Genomic DNA, 23,851 nt, shown 5'->3' on the forward strand with positions numbered 1-23,851 from the left:
CAACGGCGAGCAGGGTGGTTCTAAACAAAGAAAATCGGTACTTTTTATTCTTCATGCTGGATAGAACTTTTCATATGTAATGTGATCGGAATGTATAAAAATCAAAACATGATCATATTCATTTATAAATAATGTTTTTCTCCTCTGGATACACTTTTATGCTCGTCGGATAAATATTTCGTTAGGGCGTCCGCCATTGTTCCGATAGTTTAGAGCCAGTTGCTAAGTTACTATGCGTCATTACGAGGGAAGTGACGTCATAATTATTGAAGCGTATTGGAGCATATTTTAATTGGGATATTCACCAATGTTTTGAAAATATATTCTTTCTGACCCATAGTGGGCAGGAGGTACTTACTGTGTCTTCTATCCCCCTATATCTATTTATCAAAACTCGCTTTCTGCCTTTTTCTTGGAATGAGATTACTTGGTTTTGTCCTGGCTCTGGTCGGATACCCTGGCTGAGAGGGAAACAGTCAAATGTATAGTTAACAATCTTCACTACAACTATTGCTACTACTACTACTACTATTTCTAATACTACTACTGTAGTACTACTACTATACTACAGATCTGACCAACAGTTGCAAGAGCACATTGGTCAGTACTGACTATTAGCCCTAGCCATTGTAATGTCGCCTAACAGGCGTCATGCCTCGTTCTTTTTTCCCTTGCCCTTTCGTCCATTGTGCATTGTCGCCTAACAGGCGTCATGCCTCGTTCTTTTTTCCCTTGCCCTTTCGTCCATTGTGCATTTTAATTTGTGCATTGATTTACTATTGATTGTAACTTAACTGGGTTTTTCTTTCATAGCGCCTTGAGCACCTTAGAGTGGAAGTGTGCTCTTTATAAATGCTTCATTATTATTATTATTATTATTTTATTATTATTATTATTATTATTATTATTATTATTATTATTAGTAGTAGTAGTAGTAGTAGTAGTAGTAGTAGTAGTAGTAGTAGTAGTAGTAGTAGTAGTAGTAGTATTGCTGTTGGCTAGGGATCCCTTGTAAAGCGCTTTGAGCAAGTTTAGTAGATTTTGCGCTTTATAAAAGCAAGTTGTGTTTCTTTTTTTTGTTTATTTGTCTGTTTGTTTTTGTTTGCTTTGTGTGTATTTGTTTGTTTTTTCCTAACCCCGCTATCTACTAAATTGTGATTGTGTCGATGGATCTTTTAGAACGTTGAATTAGACTATTATTTTATCCAAAGTTCATTTTAAAGTTATAGGAATCGGAAAACGCTCACGCTCCTGAATTATTATTTTTTTTAAAGAGCATTTATATAACGCAATATCCACTAAACGTGCTCAAAGTGCTTTACAAGGGGTCACTGGCCAACGGCAACATTTAACATGTATGACGGGACGCGATGCCTGTTAGGCGATATTACAATTTTTTTTGGACAGAGACAACGCTGTTAACGGCCAGGTACTCATTTTACACCTGAGTACGGTGAGATAAAGTGAGTAAAAAGCCTTTTCCAAGGGCTCAACTATGCGCCGAGCGAGGCTCGAACCCAGGACCTTCCGCCCCCAAAGCGAATGTCATACCACTAGACCACATAGCCGCATTTATAGTCCTCAAGGCTGTTAAAGACTTGACAAAACATTCATTTATTTAATTTTGGCCTGATAAGTTATGCCTAGCTACTTTACATACCGAACATTAAGAGAAATGTTTTTCACCAAAATGAAAAAAAAAAAAAAATGTATTACGAATCCATCTAGTTCTTCTTTCGTTACAAGGGCTACGCCCCTTATATTTACACTTATAATATTTGAATAATACAAAGTTATAATTCGAAGGTAATTTCCTATAAATACGAATTGGAATATCCTTATGCTTTACATGATACACTTACCAAAGTAGACTTCCTTGTTACAATTTGGACACTTAGGCATTTTAATTATTTTATGAGAGTATTCCTATTTCAAATACCTGAAAAAATAATTCACAAAAACACTAAGTTAGAAGATTCCGTCCTGTGTACTTGTGACGCTTTCAAATAGCTACAATGATGTGAATGCGAATGTTGTGTGAAGTGTGGATAGGTCGCGTATCCTGATATTTGTTAGGAAGTGGTTATTCAGTATCTGATACTGAATAGTGCTTTGCCACTATTCAGTATCCACAAGGAACTCTTTTTTATAGAGAGAGTGAAAAGTGCGACAATCTCGGTTGAACTGCCGACCTACTTCCAGATTGAACACGTGCAGCAACTGACAGCCCGATTCAAAGTTGTAAAAATATTTTGATCGTAATTTTTTAATTTCTGCTATGGTGCAATTAACATAGTTCAAAATATCAAAGTAAGAGTGGCATTCAAATACATTTTTAAATATCCAAATAGACATGATTAAATGTCACTTAATGTTCAGTGACACCATGGCTTGGTGGATATTAGCTGTTTGACTCTGAGCTTAAGGTTCGAGAGTTCAAATCCCGGCAGGGATAACTTTTTTTTTTCCCCAATATTTTAAAAATTCATTCTGTCTATTGATATTTTTAAAACTTTTGTTTTAATAATTTTATTTGCTTGTAATATGCTTTAATGTTGATATTATACTATTGTTATTTATTATTATTATTATTATTATTATTATTATATTATTATTATTATTATTATTATTATTATTATTATTATTATTATTATTATTATATCATTATTATTATTATTATTATTATTATTATTATTATTATTATTATTATTATTTCTACTTACTTACTATTATTATTATTATTATTATTATTATTATTATTATTATTATTATTATTATTATTATTGTTGTTGTTGTAATCGTCATCATCATCATTATTATGATTATTATTTTTTTAAATCAAGTAGTTCGAGTAATTTAATCAGTTATCGATTTATTACGAATATCTTTTTTGTGTTATAATCTCGTTATTTTTCATTGATGTGCTCTTCTATTGTTTAGTATTTTTTAAAATCTTGATTTTTTTTGTTTGTCTCATTTGTTGTTGTTGTTGTTGTTTGTTTGTTTGTTTCTTTGGTCATCTAAGACAAACCCGATTCATTATAAATATGTGGCCAGACTTTCTGCCATTATTAATTGAGCGATGTACTTCCGTGAATTAATTGCCGTATTATATTAAAATTTACGTCATAATAATAATAATAATAATAATAATAATAATAAAATAATAATAATAATAATAATAATAATAATAATAATAATAATAATAATAATAAATAATGATAATAATAATAATAATAATGATAATAATAATAATAATAATAATAATAATAAATAATAATAATAATAATAATAATAATAATAATAATAATAATGATAAAAATAATAATAATAATAAAAATAAAAATAATAATAATACAATAATAATAATAATAATAATAATAATAATAATAATAATAATAATAATAATAATAATAATAATAATAATAATAATAATAATATATAATAATAATAATAATAATAATGATTTAAATAGATATACTGAATATAAGACTACAATTGACATCTATTTTCTGAATACAGGTGGTATTTTTAGGGGTGTTTCTTTTTTTTACGAAACCTGCCAAAACACGCTGAACCCCGACAAAGTTATGGGAAGTAGGTAGCAGTGGGGAGTGAACCTGGGACTCATCATCATCATCATCATTGCCTTTTTCACCCTGGGTCAGGGTATAGGCCACAGACAAACAGTTTCCATCCTTCTCTATCCTGAGCCAACTTTTTTATCTCATTCCAGGTCTTACCACTTCTCTGTATATCAGCTTCTTTAATTCTTCTCCATGTTCCTCGTGGCCTTCCCCTTGATCTTCTACCCTGAGGGTTCCAGTCCAATACTTTCTTTGTTATAGTTGAGTCATTCTTTCTAAGCGTGTGTCCAATCCACCTCCATCGTCTTCTTCCTATTTCCTCTCCCACTGGTTTCTGCTGTGTTCTTTTCCATACTTCTTCATTTTTTATTCTATCCATCCATTTTATTCTGAGTAGCTTACGCATGCACCTGTTTACGAAAATCTGTACCCTCCTTATACATGCCTGTGATGCGTTCCAAGTTTCACATCCATACAGTAGGACAGACTTCACGTTTGAGTTGAAAAGTCTTAGCTTTAGTCGAAGGGAAATATCTTTAGTTCTCCAAACTCTGTTCAAAGATGTGAATGCAGCCTGTGCCTTTCCTATTCGTGCTTTCACCTCTGCTTCCGTGCCTCCATCCTTGTCAATTATACTTCCGAGATAGCAGAAAGTGTCTATATCTTCGAGTTCCTGATCTTTTACTTTGATCTGCTCCCTTTGACGCGTACCTATCCTCAAGACCTTTGACTTTGCAGGGTGAATTCTTAGACCAATTGATTCCGAGAGGCTGTTTATAATTGTGGTTTTTGCTTGCATCTGGTCCTGGGTGTGGGACAAAAGAGCCAGATCATCTGCAAAATCCAGATCATCCAACTGTGTCCAGGGGGTCCACTGTATCCCATATCTGATACTGAATAGTGCTTTGCCACTATTCAGTATCCACAAGGAACTCTTTTTTATAGAGAGAGTGAAAAGTGCGACAATCTCGGTTGAACTGCCGACCTACTTCCAGATTGAACACGTGCAGCAACTGACAGCCCGATTCAAAGTTGTAAAAATATTTTGATCGTAATTTTTTAATTTCTGCTATGGTGCAATTAACATAGTTCAAAATATCAAAGTAAGAGTGGCATTCAAATACATTTTTAAATATCCAAATAGACATGATTAAATGTCACTTAATGTTCAGTGACACCATGGCTTGGTGGATATTAGCTGTTTGACTCTGAGCTTAAGGTTCGAGAGTTCAAATCCCGGCAGGGATAACTTTTTTTTTTCCCCAATATTTTAAAAATTCATTCTGTCTATTGATATTTTTAAAACTTTTGTTTTAATAATTTTATTTGCTTGTAATATGCTTTAATGTTGATATTATACTATTGTTATTTTATTATTATTATTATTATTATTATTATTATTATTATTATTATTATTATTATTATTATTATTATTATTATTATTATTATTATTATTATTATTATCATTATTATTATTATTATTATTATTATTATTATTATTATTATTATTATTATTATTTCTACTTACTTACTATTATTATTATTATTATTATTATTATTATTATTATTATTATTATTATTATTATTGTTGTTGTTGTAATCGTCATCATCATCATTATTATGATTATTATTTTTTTAAATCAAGTAGTTCGAGTAATTTAATCAGTTATCGATTTATTACGAATATCTTTTTTGTGTTATAATCTCGTTATTTTTCATTGATGTGCTCTTCTATTGTTTAGTATTTTTTAAAATCTTGATTTTTTTTGTTTGTCTCATTTGTTGTTGTTGTTGTTGTTTGTTTGTTTGTTTCTTTGGTCATCTAAGACAAACCCGATTCATTATAAATATGTGGCCAGACTTTCTGCCATTATTAATTGAGCGATGTACTTCCGTGAATTAATTGCCGTATTATATTAAAATTTACGTCATAATATTATAATAATAATAATAATAATAATAATAATAATATAATAATAATAATAAATAATAATAATAATAATAATAATAATAATAAATAATGATAATAATAATAATAATAATGATAATAAATAATAATAATAATAATAATAATAATAATAATAATAATAATAATAATAATAATAATAATAATAATAATAATGATAAAAATAATAATAATAATAAAAATAAAAATAATAATAATAACAATAATAATAATAAATAATAATAATAATAATAATAATAATAATAATAATAATAATAATAATAATAATAATAATAATAATAATAATAATAATAATAATAATAATAATAATAATAATAATAATGATTTAAATAGATATACTGAATATAAGACTACAATTGACATCTATTTTCTGAATACAGGTGGTATTTTTAGGGGTGTTTCTTTTTTTTACGAAACCTGCCAAAACACGCTGAACCCCGACAAAGTTATGGAAGTAGGTAGCAGTGGGGAGTGAACCTGGGACTCAGGGAAGTGTAAACCATTGGGGAGTGAACCTGGGACTGGGTTTCGTAAAAAAAAAAGCAATTACTTTTTTATGAAACCCGACAATATCCCACAAAGTTATGGAAAGAAAGTAGGCAACAGTGGGGGAGTGAACCCGAGACTCAGGGAAGTGTAGACTATTGGGGAGTAAACCTAAGTCTATGGTTTTTCGGTGGGTTTTGTAAAAAAGTAATTGCTTCATTCTCGTCTGGTACCCAACTCCCATAGTCCGGCTTCATTTCCAACTAGTATCTATCTTCCATAGTCCCAGGTTCATTTCCACTGATATCCTCTTCTCACAGTCCCAGGTTCACTCCCAACCGGTGTGCACTTCCCTGAATCCCGGTTCATTGCCCAATGGTGCCCCCTTCCCATAACTTTTGACAATTTCAGTAGGTTTCGAAATAAAAGTACATTCTGAGCTCACTGTCCACTGGTATCAGCCTCTCGCAGTCCCAGGTTCAATCCTCATCGGTGTCCAAATCTCAGATTCAATCCCCACTGCTGCCTACTTCCCATAACTTTGTCGGGTTGTGGCGGGTTTCGTAAAAAGTAATTCCCCCTCCCCGTTGGTATTGCTTTTTTACAAAATCCAGAGTCCCAGGTTCACTCCCCACAAGTGTACTTCCCTGAATCTCAAGATCACCCCCCACTGTTGCCTACTTCAATAACTTTGTCGGATATTGCCAGGTTTCGTTGGATTTCGTAAAAAAGTAATTGCTTTTATATGAAACTCGCTGAAAACCACCAAAAACCATAGTCTCAGGTTCACTCCCCACTGGTGTACACTTCCCTGAGTCTCTGGTTCACTCTCCACTGTTGCCTACTTCCCACAACTTTGTCTGATATTGCCGGGTTTCGTAAAAAAGTAATTGCTTTTATATGAAACTACCTGAAACCCGTCGAAAATCATAGTCTCAGGTTCACTCCCCACTGGTGTACACTTCCCTGAGTCTCAGGTTCACTCCCCACTGTTGCCTACTTCCCACAACTTTGTCGGATATTGCCGGGTTTCGTAAAAAAGTGAATGCTTTTATGTGAAACTCGCTGAAACTCGCCGAAAACCATTGTCTCAGGTTCACTCCCTACCGGTGTACACTTCCCTTAGTCTCAGGTTCACTCCCCATTATTTGCCTACTTTCCATAACTTTGCCCCATTTTGTTGGGATTTGGTGCATTTTGTAAACAAAAAGTAATTGCTTTTTTTTTCAAAACCCGCCGAAACCTAGTCCCAGGTTCACTCCCCACTAGTGTACACTTCCCCAAATCTCGGGTTCACTCCCCAACACTGTTACCTACTACCCATAACTTTCTCGGATATTGCCAGGTTTCGTCGAGTTTCGTAAAAAATTAATTGCTTTTATATGAAACTAGCTGAAGCCCGCCGAAAACCATAGTCTCAGGTTCACTCCCCACTGGTGTACACTTCATTGAGTTCCAGGTTCACTCCCCACGCTTTGCCTACTTTCCACAACTTTGCCGCATATTGTCGGGTTTCGTAAAAATGTAATCCCCCCCCCCCCCCCCTCCCATATTGTTATTGCTTTTTTACAAAACCCAGAGTCCCAGGTTCACTCCCCACTGGTGTACACTTCCCTGAATCTCAGGTTCATCCTCTCCTCCTCCCTCCCCCCCCCCCCCCTACACACACACACACACACCACGCTGCTGCCTACCTCTCATAACTTTGTCGGATATTGCCAGGTGTCGTCCTGTTTCGTAAAAAAGTAATTGCTTTTTATTTGGAAACCCGCCGAAACCCAGTCCCGGGTTCACTCCCCACTGGTGTACACTTCTCTGAGTCCCATATTCACTCCCACAGCTGCCCTCTTCCCATAAATTTGTCAGGTTTCGGAAAAAAAAACACCGTATTATAGTGCAAAACCACAATTCAGTGTCAGATACTGAATAGTACAAAACCGCTATTCAGTATCTGATACTGAATAGTGCAAAACCACTATTCAGTATCAGATACTGAATAGTGCAAAACCACTATTCAGTATCAGATACTGAATAGTGCTAGCCTATTTGTTATTGGGTGGGACAAATTTTGCACACGTTACCCACTGCAGATTCAGCTGATTCAGACTTCCACCGCTTTTCAAAAGAATTGTGTTCTTTCTTAATTGTACAAAAGATAGCCTAAATTAAAATGATATGCGTAAACAAACTTGTGGGGTGGAGGCACAGGTGTCGAGGTGTTGTAGTGGAAGTGGTGGTGATGGTGGTTTGGTAGTGGTGTAGTAGTAGTAGTAGTAGTAGTAGTAGTAGTAGTAGTAGTAGTAGTAGTAGTAGTAGTAGTAGTAGTAGTAGTAGTAAGTAGTCATGTAATAGAAGGCGTGGTAGAAGTTGTAGTAGTAGTAGTAGTAGTAGTAGTAGTAGTAGTAGTAGTAGTAGTAGTAGTAGTAGTAGTAGTAGTAGTAGTAGTAGTAGTAGTAGTAGTGTAACACGCCTGACCGGCGAGTCCTGTTTTCGCTTTGCTCTTACATTTACGTGTTTTGAGTGATTTTTATCTGACATTTCGTCTGGATTTTATTACCATCGAATTTGTGATAGTCTTGCGGTTTTATTGAAATACATTTTAACGATTTCTAACAGAGGATTTTTCTGAAATTTTAAAATTTTAAGTATCAAAAGTCAAAAAATCAAACATAGTTACAAACTGCTATTTGTTTTCAGCCATAATGTTGGAAACTTTATTCACTGTGCTTTATTTCACAACTTTTAACAACTACAGTGTTCGTAGATCTATTTATAATAGAGTAGACGAAAGCAACGACCTTTTACCACCGTCATTGGTCACCGGCCAACCCCACCCCTGCTTGCCCCTACGACCTCGATCCTCGCTTCAATTTATTAACACTCGTCCCCCATCCAATTCAATCACTTCAATAAATACTCTTCACCGTTCCTTGTCAAATGTCAACATTGTCGGTGACAGTCAGTATGAAAATCAACGACCACCATGACAACAACTCGCAGCAAATACTGTTTCTAGCAACAACAACAACAACAACAACAACAACAACAACCTGCAAGTAATGATCATACCTGTTTAAAAATTACTAAATGTTAGATCGTGCCTTAATAAAACTCAAGATATAATCGACATTATTGAAGATCATAAAATTACTATTTTTGTCATCTTGGAAACATGGCTTAATCATTCATATGATGATCCAATTATGAAAGCAATTACACCCGAAGGCTTTTGTATGAAATCATTTCCACGCATTGAGAGGAAAGGAGGTGGAATTGCAATTATTTACAACTTGTCACTCTTTGATAAGATATCATTCCACCATGATGATTTTAGAAGTTTTGAGTACGCTGGATTTGCCATTCATGAAAATAATTTTAAAAAGTCGTTTCACTGTATCTACCGCCCACCACCAAGCCAACAAAACAAAATATCAACAATTGATTTTTTATCAGAGTTCGGAGAATTTATGTCTATTCAATCCATAAACAAGAAGCATAGATCTAATGTTTTTATGGGAGATATTAACATTGAGTATTTCGGAAACAAAAATGAATATTCAACTCATAAGCGGTCCTACAAACAACCATGGTCATACAATAGATCATATCATTACAGACATTGAACATTCTCTCTCTTCACCTGTCTTGAATATTGATAAATTAAGCTCGGACCATCATTTAATTGTGTTTTGCGTTTTATTCCAAGTGAAGCTTGAAATAAAAACGATAACATCTCGTAATATGAGGAATATAAACATGAACATTTTCAAACAAGACCTTGACCATAACGTTAAAAATAAACATGATGCAATTGGTCTCCATGAGTCAATTGTTGGTACGGTGGACAAGCAACTTAAAAACTAGAGCAGTAAGGGTGAGACGTCAAGCACCCTGCCTGGTATAATACAGAAATAAAATTGACTGGATTAGCCAGGAGGCGGGCAGAAAGAGATTGGCTCAAGTCCAGAGTTGATAAGAAACTGTACATCGCGGCTAGAAATGATGCGAAAACCGTCAATTTCAGGGCCAAAAAGAAATTCTATGAAGACAGCCTGAAAAACGTCGGGCGTTCGAGACAATTCTTTGCCTTGACTAAGGAACTGCTGGGACAACAGACGCAAGCAGCTCTCCCATCTTTAATCGATCGTGCAGATCTACCAACTCGCTTTGGTCAATTTTTAAAAGAAAAAAACGGATACCACCAGGAAAGAACTCTCATCTGAATCGATCCAAACAACATTTGACAAGTGTCATGGTGATTCATTAACAACATTTTTCAAAGATCACTGAAGCTGACTTACGTGACTGCATTATGTCGTCTCCAACTAAAAGTTGCGATTTAGACCCTGTAAATAATGCCATACTAAAAAAGTGCACTGATGTAATTTTAACACCATTTACATTATTGTTAATAATTCGTTGCAGTCAGGCGCTGTACAAGACATTTACAAAGTTGCTCATGTCAAACCCCTTTTGAAAAAACCTGATCTAGATAAAGAGAATTTAAAAAACTATCGCCCTGTCTCTAATCTTCCTTTTCTCTCTAAAATCTTAGAAAAGCTTGTTTTGAAACAATTATTGTCTCTTCTTAAAAATAATTGTCTTGAAGAAAAATTTCAGTCTGCTTATAGGCAACATCATTCGACGGAAACTGAACTTGTTAGGGTTGTTAATGATCTCCTCTCTGTTATAGACAATGGTTCATGTTCTTTGCTGAATTTGCTTGACCTATCGTCTGCTTTTGATACTATTGATCACAATCTTCTCCTCAAACGTCTTGAAATTACTTATGGCGTGTCTGGTGCAGCGCTTGATTGGTTTAGGTCAATTTGTTTAATCGTAAACAGATTATTACGGTGGATGAATATAGATCTGAGGAAATCATTCTTGATTTATCAAAGTACTTAGTTTGAGCAACTAAAAGTCTCATCCAGACACAATCACAGGTCCCCACTAAGATGAATACACTCAAATGTTTTACAAATCATATATAATATATATAGAAAACATAATATAGTGCATAACAGAGAGATGATTTACAAGGGAAAAAATATCATCTCCCAAAACTAACTATACATTTGATTGTTTCCCTCTCAGCCAGGGCATCTGGCCAGGACCAGGTCAAAACCAAGTAATCTCATCCCAAGACAAAGACAGAAAGCAAGTTGGGAAACAGATAATATATGGGGATAGAAGACGCAGTAAGTACCTCTCTGCCCACTATTATGGGAGGTCAGGAACCCCATCCAGAAAAAGAAGAAGAAGAAGGTCTTAGACATGTAACGACTACTCAGGAATAACATCTAAATTGGTTTACGTAAAATTCCCTACAGATTCCCGATGTTTTTCTTAGAGGAAATGATAATTTTAATTGTTAACGCTTTTATTTTAGTGCCCTGCCCATTAGTTTGAGATCACCTAAATGTGTCACCCATACACAGCACAAGATCTCACAAAAGAAATACACTCAAATGCTTACGTTATACATTTAAAATAACAAACATAATAATACATTACAGAGAGATGATTTACAAGGAAAATATCATCTCCCAAAACAATAACTATGCATTTGACTGTTTCCCTCCGAGTCAAGCACTACAGCTAGACCAGGGCAAAACCAAGTAATCTCATTCCAAGACAAAGACAGAAAGCACATTGGAAAACAGATAGAGGTGGATAGAAGACACAGTAGGTGCCATCCTATCCACTGTGGGAGGTCAGGAACCCCACCCAGGGGTATACAGTGAAAAACATGTAAGAAGAAAACTGTACTGACAAAACATAAACATAAATAAATAAATAAATAGCATTAAACTCTCTCTATTATAAATATATCTATCTGTGTCTCTATGTGTCGGTGTGTATGTGTATGTGTGTAAGCGTGTGTGCGTGTTATTCACTATATCGTGAAAATCCCGAAGTGCCCATCTCCATTCATGATGTGGCCAGCTCTTTTAAATAGACAAATAAACAATTTCGAGCGCATCAATATCTCACGAAATAATTAAATAAATAAATAAACAAACAGATATTATACGTTCTATGTGATTTGACACTCATACTCATACTGCTAGCAATACCTGTACTGAGTTGATTATTTATCAGTTGTGTGCGACACTCTCACACCCTCCAATCAACTTATTAAATTATTAGTAGATTGATACTAAGCTGCGAGAAGCTGTGGACTGTAAAAAGTAATAAACAAAAATGAATATAACAGCTTTAAAAAAGAACAAAAATACTAAACACGGAACGTTTCGGGCTCAAACCCTTCTTCAGCCAACAACAACAAAAATTAAACAAAACAAGAAAGACATAAATACATTACTAAATTCCAGATAGACGACAGGGATAATTTGTCTACAAGATATATTGCTACAGTGAATGACATAATCAGTCGGATGGTGAAAAGGTTTGAACTGAGATATTGTCAAGTTTAGTTAGAAGGTCAATTTTAATCAAACATTAGTTCTTGTCATAAATGATTAAATTTACCTTTTTGTACATATTCGGGAAATATCAAAGCTTAATTTCACTTCTAGATATTTTTTTAGTCAAGTTGAAAAAGTATGAAATTTGAGAAAAGTTGCTGGATACCTTTCCCATACATTTGACCATAACTTCATGAAAAATCACCCGATTTTCTTCAAATATAGATTAAAATGCTCTGGTGAGCATATTCTTTCAGAAAATGAAAAAAATGCAAATCCAAAATTTTCACCTTCCAATTGATTATGTCATGCAGCGTCATATATCAACAAAAATATAACGATCAGAAATGATTTGCAATGAAAAATATATCATATCCGGAAACTAGCACTAAACTATACAATTTACTGTTTCCCTCCCAGCCAAGGATTTCCGGCACGGGGCAGGAAGAAAACCAGACAAAGAAAGAAAGTAACTCAGAAAACAGATATATAGGGTTATAGATAGTTCGAAGATGACGTTACTCAGGTCTTTGTTATTGTTTTTTTTTTGTGTCATCCGCGTTTATGAGTAATGCTCACTGAACTGTATTAACCCGACTATAAACGTTCATGGATACACACAGTTTTGTGTGTTGGTCCTTTATACTTCCGGATGGCAAAGTTATGAGCTTCTTAGCCAAGCGCATACTATCTGGGATAAAGAAGACAAAAGCACGTGACATACTGCCTACCCTTTGATGTCAAAAGACCCCACACAGACAAATATACATATACAGATATACGTATAAACAAATCCATAAAAGAAATAAATGTAACAAAATGAAAAACACATTTGCACTTTAGTGTATGCATATTATTATGTTTGAATTTCCACACATAATACGCCTTTATTGCAAAATATTAAAAAAAAAAAAAACTAAGAAAAGACAAAAAGAAATGGGGAAAAAATGATAAGAAATTAATTCCAAAAGAAGAAAGGTAATTAATATTGCAAAATAAAATTTAAAATGAAGGAAATGGGAAGGGGGGGGGGGGTAGAGTAATAAAAATTAAAGCACAAATCAGCAGGGTCAAATCCTTTGAATAAGCATATAATACACGATATAAGTGAAGGCTGGTTTTCCAAAACTCATGAAGTCGATTTTTCTACTTTTTGAGATTTTCCATCCATGAGATGAATCGAAACGTAAATTTTATTTTAAGCACCAAATGGCAGAAGAATTTCCCTAGATTTGTGTGACATTGAAGTTTAAATATTTATGAAAACATAATTAACCGAAAGAGAAATTTTACGGGGAAATAATCCTCAATATCTCAAAATGGAAAAAAATGGAGTTAGGGAGTTTTGTAAAACCACTCACTTCAAGTATAATAATAACAATGTATCTATATTGTAAAAATACTTTTGTTCATTGAAAAGCAAAAACCGTGACGATGATAGGACTAAGAGTCACTAAATATAATAAAATATAATAATATAGCTGTTCTATAAAAGCACCCTTCCACCTTGGAATGAAATGAGTTTTTATTGGTTCGGATTGACATCTCCTAACATTGAAAAACATTGAACTGATGTAGTAGTCTAGTGACAGCACCATTAGGAATGTGTATAGATTGGTCTCTCGTGCGTGGTGGTCTCGAAATAAACACCATGTGTGATGTATACATATATGCAGATAACATTTTGTAATTAATTGACAATACGTTAGTTTTTTGTTTTTTTGAGCTATCTATTACAACGATGAGCCCATAATAAATTGGATTATCAGACCTGCAAATATGTGCACGTCACCATGTCACCAAGATAAATTATTTGAATTTGTCGCATTCTTTACTAATCTTATCTAGTAAAACTGTTGAACCTGTCAGTTAGTTATTTATTAAACAACAATATTTATTTATCATTGTAATCAGATGTTTAAAAATATTCAAATATCCACTGATAAAGATGACCTTTAACCATAGATTTTATTGTGTCAAGATAATCAACGAACGTATTCTTTTGTGTGAAATATTATAAAAAGTCCTCTTTAAATAGAGATAACTGGTGTTGTCAATGTTGTGTCAATGTAATGAATTACTTTTGTCATGCCTTATAATGGCAGCGCTCTTAAGTGCACGATGTTTTAAAAATTACAAAAAAAAAAAAAATAATAATGTGAAATTGATTGTAAGCTTCAATTTAATTCGCGAAGTCTCAGGTTTCAGAGTTTTTTTTGCCAAGATGAGAGTCATTTAAATGGATTGATATTTGAAGGACGAGCTTTCTGGCCAAATTTAAAAAGATGGGTTTTTCCAGATTACGGCTAACTTTCCCTGGCCAAATTGACAAAACAATAATGACTGTGTTTAATATACGGACATCACTGGTATCCTGTGAAAAGCTGTGAACGTTTGTCTATGACAGTGGTTTTAAATTATATAACAACAGACCTGACGACTTGAAAATTCAAATAAATTCGTAATTTTCAGGACATCAAAATAATAGTTGCCAGAGTTAAACTTTATAGACCAACAATTCTACCCTCAAAATGAGTAGATAATAACACTTCAAAATCCATAATACTATGAACTCTTGTATCAACTTTGATTTTCAATTTTTAATTTAAATGACTTTGAGATGGTCATGAAGTTCTGAAATTGGAGCTGAAGTTCAATGTCGTAATTTTACGATTTTTTTCGTTAGTGGTAGGCAGGTCTGTAATAAAACGATACCAATAGATTACGTCATTGATCTAGGAAAAACATTCATCTCGGTATTATAAAATCGTATGATTGTAAGTGTGGTGATAAAATGCCTGGTCTTCTGTCAATCTCGGAGACGAGGTGTCTCTATTTCTAATATTTGTGAGACTCCGCACCACCTCTGCCAAATCCTGGAAGAAAGGGGAAAAAACGGACAAAAGGGTAACATGTAATTTTAAAAAGAAGGACCAAATTTCCAATGGATTAAAATTTTTAAAAACCCTGAGCTTTTAACTCTCTTCTTCCCGATCATTCTCAGTATTTTACCAAAATGGCAGGCTTACCCAGAAGAAAAATTTGAGTTTTTAAACTAAAACAAGCTCTCTACAAAACAACCTTATGTTCTTATTAGTTAAACAAAGATCATTCTTCAAAGTTTATGATGTACAAAATAAATTTGAATAAGAAAACTGTATATTGTGTTGTAACAAATGTGACGATTTTGCTGTAGGTGGTAATGAGAAGGTTAAATAGGGCAAGATCCAATAAATGTGTTCAAAGTGCTTTGAAAGGGGTCCCAAACCAACAGCAACACTTAACATGAAGGACGAGACAACATGGCGTCTTTTAGACGATATTACAATTTTCCTCAGACAGAGTCAATGCTGTTAACGGCCAGGTACTCATTTTTCCCACCTGATTACGGTGAGAGAATGTGAGTAAAGAAGAGCTTTTCCCCAAGGATTCAACTATGTACCACTCGGAACTCGAACCTTGGACCTTCCAATCCAAAGGCGAGTGTCATACTACTAGACCACATAGCCGCTATATAATTTAAATTCCGGTAGAAGTCAAACTTGATCAATTTGCAAAAGTGAAAAAGGCGCTTAACAATTATTCGTGAAGGGTGAATGGAACCAATTTCTATTTCTTTAAGTACACATAACCTCTTTTGAACCAGCACTTTTGTAATATCTGTCACTGTTTATAACCACGTCATCATTCACACCCGAGTCTGTTGGGGTAATGTACGTTGTGCCTTACCCAAAGACATATTAGCTAGGTCAGATCAGAGTTTCACGATCATTGTCACCCATTCAGTCACTCACTACCCCCAACATCGATTGGCATTTGTTACAAGTCGAGACACTGAGGTGCTGAGTCACAAACCTCTCATTATCATCATCATCAAAATCATCCTCATCAAAATCATCATCATCATCATCATCATCATCATCATCATCATCATCATCATCATCAAAATCATCGTCATCATCATCAGTATCATCATCATAATTATCATCACCACCACCATCATCAGCAGCAGCAGTAGAAGCAGCAGCGGCAACAACAACAACAACAAGAGAAACACTAATGATTCCACCATCACCACCACCATCATCATTATATATCATCATCATCATCATCATCATCATCATCATCATCATCATCATCATCATCAGCAGCAGCAGCAGCAGCAGCAGCAGCTGCAGAACCAGCAACAACAACAACAAAAACTAATAATTCAATCACCACCAACACTCACCCCCTGGTCCAAAGAGAGCTGAGTAGCAAGGGTTGTGGCAGTAGGGCTTGCCATCGTGCTGAGGAGAAAAATAAAAAACAATACCTTAAACATAAAAATAAATAAATAAATAAATAAATAAATAAATAAATAATAAATAAATAAAATAAATAAATAAATAAATAAATAAATAAATAAATAAATAAATAAATAAATAAATAAATTAATTAATTAATTAATTTTTAAAAAATTCCCTTTATTCATCCCACAGGGGAAATTTGTCTCTAGGGTCTATTCCAAGGGAAGACTGGAATATCTCAGGCGTCAGCCGAAATGCAGTGCCGCAAATTGAGCTAGGGCGAGGTGATTTGCTCAAGACCACACAGCGCAGCGGCGAGTGATCAAACTCGGTAACTTTTGGTTACGAAGCGAATACCGTATCCCTGAGCTACGCTGCCCAACTAAAAACAATCAGGTTTACATGTAAAAATTGAGTAGGATAATCTTGTAAAAATAAATTATGTAACTTGAGCATTTATATAGCGCAATATCCACTAAACGTGCTCAAAGCACTTTACAAAGGGTCCCTAACCAACAGCAACACTTAACATGTAGGACGAGATATCACGCCTATTGGGCGATATTACATTTTTTTTTCGGACAAATACAACTCTGTTAACGGCCAGGTACTCATTTTACACCTGAGTACAATGAGAGAATGTGAGATAAGAGTCTTTTCCAATGACTCAACTATGCCATAAGACCACGTAGCCGAAGAGAATTGAATGGTCTTGAGGTCGAATCCCAGTTTCAATAAACCCAGTCATTCTGAACAGTTGATTCTGAGATGATTTTAATAAGCTAAAATTTTATCATGGGAAGTTTGACGGTTCTAGGGTGTCCCGCTTTTAGAGATCAAAGATGAAAATTAGACTACGACAACTATGAAAATATGAAACAATTTAACCCGCTCCTTACCAACCATTGGAATATCGTAACATTAGTTTTTGGGTTTGTTTTTTTTAAGTTGAGCTTTTATATAACTCTGAAACCCACCATAAGGTTAGTAATTTTGGTGGAGGGAGGGTGGGGCATAGCCTGAACCAAAACGTTACAACTTAAGCCTCTGCTTCGGTTATAGAAAAAAAAACACACACATAAAAATAACTTCAAACAAAAAAAATAAGATATCTATATAAAGAATGAAAGAAATGTGTCAACCTCCCCCGTTTTAGTGGGTTTTCATACAAATTGACACTGCAAATGGTTTTTAAAAATGCTGTTTGCGGCCTCTTAAGTTGCTTCCTATTGATTTGGGCTATAACAGGACTCGGTTATTACAGGGATTTTAGCCCTGACCCACCACCACGGTTACACTGAATGAGGTTCCATTGTACATTACACCACACTTCTCTCCTATTTCCCTTATTAAATTTAAATTTTATTTTATTTTCATCATTTATTTTTAAATGGTTCGTAGATATCATATTTATATATTCTGATGTTCCGATAATTTTGGTTGCTATCAATGTAAGATGCGAGACACTTGATTTTTGCCGACTCAAGAGATGTCTGATCGTTATTGGGTTTTCATTTAGTTTTGTTTTGTTTTGCTTGTTTTTTTTTTTGTTTGTTGTTGCCTTTCTTAGTTTGTTTTTTTTTGGGCGGGGGGGGGGGGGGGGGGGGGGTATTAGGTTGGGTTTGCTTTTTTTTTTGCTCATTTGTTTTGTATGTTTGTTTGTTTATTGTTCATCATTTAACCCTCTCCTTGTCAATTGCAAGAAAATCGTCACTTTTGTTACGAAACAGCCAACAATGTTTACAATCAGATTTCATTTGTACATTACAAAATTTGAAGAATGTTTATTTTGATAAAGTATGAGAACTTAATGCTGTATTGCAGAGGTTGTTTTGCTGGAAATAATTATGTCAATATGTGTGCTGATTTGGCAAAACCCGTCGGATGTCGCAAGAGTTAGTTTTGAGATACGAGCAAATAAAGGTGAAAAATCGTTATCTGCATGATTTTCGCTTTTTTCACTTCACCGTTTTTAAAATCCATCCAACTACACCCTCACGAAAGGATTTGACAATTTGAAATATATATACATATAAATAATCAGATCCAATTTTTTCTGACCTCCATCAAATAAAAATACTTACTCGTATGCCATGTCTTTAAAAGCGATTTTCTGCGTTTATTAAATTTTGACACCCCCCCCCCCCCCCCCCACACACACACACCTCGTTTCAAATGTGAATAACTTCGTCTCTATTAAGGAAACTTAGAAAAATTCAAACTGCGTTGTGTCTAGAAATGGAGCTGCCTCCATTCGAATCCATTAAAATATTTGATTCGACTTTTTCTGATATCCGACTGGTTTAACCGGATCACCACACATAATATTATTTATTCCTTTTGAATTAGAGTTCAAAAAATCAATTTTTATTTTTAGGTTGGATGGGTATGACGACGTCTTGAAGTAAAATCCGGAAAATGACCGGTGAGGAGAGAGTTAAATTAATAATCCTATCAAACCGACTTGGTAAAAATGACATACCTCTGCATGGCTTCCAGCCGACAAAGTCTTGCCGCATTTCTCACATCTTAAGCATGGTCTGTGCCAGTCTTTTCCTAGTGACGTCACCTTTTCAGCTGGAGATAGACAAAATCAAAGTTTGTTGGTTTGTTGTTTTTACTTTACTTTTTTTAAAAATTGTTTGTTTGTTGTTTTGGTTTTTTTTTTGTTAAACTTCCGCTTTAACAAATAATACACTTTTAATATATAGAACGACATTGACGTCACCCAGGTCTTTTTTATTGTTTTTAGCCAGCCATTTTATGAGTTCTCACAAAACTGTATTTATCAGACTATAAACGTTCAAGATTACAAATAGATAGTTTTGTGTGTGTGTTAGTACGTTATTTCCGGTTGGCGAATGTTGTGAGCTTTTAAGCTGAGCGCAAAGCATCAATAGAAGGAACGAAATTGTCGTCACTCAGCTCTTTCTTTGTTATTATTTTCAATTAACCATTTTTATGAGTAGTTTTCACTACAGTGTATTAATCAGGTCATAAGTTTACAAATAATCGATATTTAGTGTGATGGTACATTATATCCGATTATTTTAACCAAGCGCATAGCATCAATATGAGAGTACAGCGATGCAATAGTGACAACCCCCCCCCCCCCCAAAAAAAAAAATAAAAAATAAAAAAAAACCTCTATCCACTTGGCCAAAAGAAAATTTAATCTAAAGTAAATTGATAATGATCCCCAGCTTGCCAAAGAGTGGGAGTTTTAACAAGGTTCAATGGAGCCGACGTGCACTTATTTTCAGGTCTGATAATCCAATTCCTTATGGGCTAATTGTTGTAATGGAAATCTCCCCAAAAAAAAATAACAATGACGCAAAATATTACAACAATGTTAAACTAGGCCCAGGGTTCGGATGTCAGACTTGCATATAATAATATGTACACGCCGACCCCATCCCTTCACAAATCCATTTGTTCCCTGAGTCTTCGCCAACTTTCGTTTCAGGGCTAAGGAAGTATCCTTATTGAAAGAATGAATATGACGTCATTCAACTCTTTGTCCTTGTTTTTAGACCACCAGTTTGGTGAAAAGGTCCCGCTAAATAATAATAATAACAATAATAATAATAATAATGATGATGATGATGATGATGATGATGATGATGATAATATAATGAATTTATATAGCGCCTAGTTCCAATTAAGAATCGTTCACTGGCGCTTTACATCAACACAGAACTGGTTAGTATTTTATCTAAACGCATGCCACCAATTAAGCGCACTGGCACTAAGACTATTTAGGATACCACCACCCCACGCTACACACCCCTCCCATCCTCTCACTTTTCTTAGACCTCAATCCTGCAACAATCTCTTTTAAAAATAAAAATTTTAAATGAAAAAAAAACAACAACAGAATTTAATCAAAATCAAAAGCACACACTTTCGAAACTGATACACTCTTGTCAGTAGTGCGGTGATATCACACGATCTTCCTTTCTTTTCCTTAAAAAAAATCATTATTCTTTGAACCTCATAATAATAATATAATATAACATAATATACATGATAATAATACACTATCGATGGTCAGAGGATCAAACCTCTGAAGTCCCGATTTTCACGATCGGCGGATCAAAACTCTGAAGTCTCGATTTTCACGATCGGCGGATCAAAACTCTGAAGTCTACATACGAGCTTTACGCACCATGTTTTATTTAATTTAAATAAATAATAATGTGAAAGTGATTGTAAGCTTCAATTCAATTACAAAAACAGATCAAATGAACGTTTCGGGTTTCCCCTTTATCAACAAAACAGGATGAATGAAACACCACAGATGAATGAGATAATGTGGTAGTGGCGTAGTTAAGATGAATAAACAAAACATACAATTAATTTGATAGGGCGGATGTCATGAGAGGTTTGATCCGCCCAAAATTTAATAAAACATGGTGCGTAAAGCTCGTATTGTAGACCAGGGTTTTGATCCGCTGATCGTGAAAATCGAGACTTCAGAGGTTTGATCCGCCGAACATTGAACGCAGTTGTTATGGGCTTGATGTAACATAGTTGTAATGTATACCATTTCGCGTTGGATTGAGAATAATATTATTTCCATTACAACAATGAAGCCTCAACCGGTTGGGTTTTATCAGACCTGCGAATAAGCACACTCGGACTTTGACCCTAGACGCACATAAATGCAGATCTGATAACAGAACGCAGTTATGGGTTTGATTTATCATTGTTGCAATAAATAATAATGTTAAATTGAATGTAAGCTTCAATTTAATCACAAAAACAGATCAAATGAACGTTTCGGGTTTCCTCTTTAACAACAAAACAGGATGAATGAAACACCACATCTGTTTGCGTAATCAGACCAGCAAATAAGTACACGTCCGAAAATACGGTAACGGAATTGTTTTGCAGGGGGTCCTTCCAATGGCCATAAAATTTTCACCCCCCCCCCCCCCCCCCAACCTAATTTAAAAAAAAAAAAAAAAAACAAAAACAAAAAACAAACAAACAAAAACAACAAAAAAAACAACACCAAAAAAACCTACAAATTCTAATCATTTATTGATGCAAAGGGGGAAAACACATCCATGTATAAATTAATATTGTCCTTTATATTTTAATTTTTTTTTTTTTTTAAATAAACATCTGAATTTTTTTTATTCACGATCCTATGCCAAAGGTAATCTGCTCAGCCCAACGTGCAATGAGTATCCAGAGCTCGAGAGAGCTCGAGAGAGAGAGAGAGAGAGAGAGAGAGAGAGAGAGAGAGAGAGAGAGAGAGATGGATAGATAGGCTATTGATAGGTAGATAAATAAATAGGCAAGTAGGCTGGTAGGTAGGTAGGTTAGGTAGATAGGCAGGTTGGTAGGTAGGTAGGTAGTTAGATAGATAGACAGATAGATAGATAGATAGATAGATAGATAGATAGATAGATAGATAGATAGATAGATAGATAGATAGATAGATGGATAGATAGATAGATAGATAGATAGATAGATAGAGACAGAGAGAGACAGGTGCGAGACATAAGAGAGATAAGGGAGACACACACACAGAGAGAGAGAGAGAGAGAGAGAGAGAGAGAGAGAGAGAGAGAGAGAGAGAGAGAGAGGGGTGGGGGAGGGGTGGGGGAGAGCTTTTGTGATTATATATATATATATATATATATATATATATATATATATATATATATATATTATATATATATATATATATATATATATATATATATATATATATATATATATAAATGCAGTGTCTGAATTTCATTACTATGTTCAATGGTTTTGATAGTCCAGTGAACAAGAAATTGAGTAACATTTCTCACAAATTTTTTTTTCTGAAGAAAAGAGTAAAGAAAATGATGCTATGTGTTTAGATAAATTCCAATATCCGCCACCCGGATATTACAAAACTGTGTGTAAACTTGAACGTTAACCGTCTGATTGATACTTATAATTTAGTGAGAAGTAATCATCACAATAGATTAAAACAATAACAAAGAGCTGAATGACGTCAATTTCGTTCCACCCATAACTTAATAGATGGAATGCGCTTGGCTGCCATCCGGAAGTAGAACGGACCAACACACAAACCTCTGTGTTACAATGAACTTTTATAGTCTGGATAATAGAGTTTAGTGAGAATTGGATTCAATAGTCCGATGTCACGTCGCCCAACAACGGCAGCCATAGTGGTTCTTAACAAAGAAAATCGGTACTTTTTATTCTTCATGCTGACTAGAACTTTTCATATGTCTTGTGATCAGAATGTGTAAAAGTCAAACATGATCAGATTTATAATGTTTTTTCCCCTCTGGATACGCTTTTATGCTCGTCAGAGAAATATTTCATAAGGGCGTCCGCCATTGTTCCGATAGTTTAGAGCCAGTTACTAAGTTACCATGCTCATTACGAGGGAAGTGACGTTACGACTGTTGAGGCGTATTCCTCATTAACGTGGATGGCAAAGAACAATAACAAAGACCTGAGTGACGTTAACTTCGTTCTATCTATAGAATATATCTGATGCGGGCGTCAACTTTCAATGCAATGTTCGTGCACTTTAAAAATACAATGGGAGTTTCGTGTGTAGTCTAGTGTTTTAATTATTACACATCGCTCATTGTTTTGCAATTCTCTCTCTCTCTCTCTCTCTCTCTCTCTCTCTCTCTCTCTCTCTCTCTCTCTCTCTCTCTCTCTCTCTCTCTCCGTCCCTCCCTTTATCACTCTTAAAACACACACACACACACACACACAAACATCACAAACGACACTATGACACACACACACATACACAAACAAACTCACACAGACGAACGAATACACAAGGACTTGTTCAAGTTGCAGGAAAGCGCCGAGAGGCGTAGATAAAATATCCAGTGTTACACAACCAAAGACCGTCCCATATTATATAGAACGTGTTTGTAACGAAAAAGGTCGGCGGTTTAAACACTGCTGCCCCCCCCCCCCCCCCCCCCTCGTAAAAAAATGCTGTGGCTTTTCCCGCATGCATCAAAAAACTATGATAGTAGTAGTAGTAGTAGCAGCAGCAGCAGGAGTAGTCGTAGTCGTAGTAGGAGTAGTAGTAGTAGTAGTAGTAGTAGT

The 23,851-nt window shown here is 34.6% G+C and overlaps 1 protein-coding gene across 1 annotated transcript in view; it reads right to left on the reverse strand.

The window, feature by feature from the left end:
• LOC144974002 (cysteine-rich protein 2-like) overlaps window positions 1-23,851 on the reverse strand; it is a 41,816-nt gene that overhangs the window by 16,773 nt on the left and 1,192 nt on the right. The window contains exons 2-5 of the mRNA XM_078916890.1: window positions 19,242-19,336; window positions 16,702-16,759; window positions 15,321-15,346; window positions 1,863-1,926 (exon numbers count right to left, since the gene is read on the reverse strand). Coding sequence (XP_078773016.1) covers window positions 1,863-1,926; window positions 15,321-15,346; window positions 16,702-16,759; window positions 19,242-19,336 — 243 coding nt within the window. The remainder of the gene's footprint in view (window positions 1-1,862; window positions 1,927-15,320; window positions 15,347-16,701; window positions 16,760-19,241; window positions 19,337-23,851) is intronic.

This window comes from Berghia stephanieae, chromosome 5 (genome assembly GCF_034508935.2).
Source record: "Berghia stephanieae isolate SIO BIC M18660-M18661 chromosome 5, UCSD_Bste_1.3, whole genome shotgun sequence".
Taxonomy (NCBI): domain Eukaryota; kingdom Metazoa; phylum Mollusca; class Gastropoda; order Nudibranchia; family Aeolidiidae; genus Berghia; species Berghia stephanieae.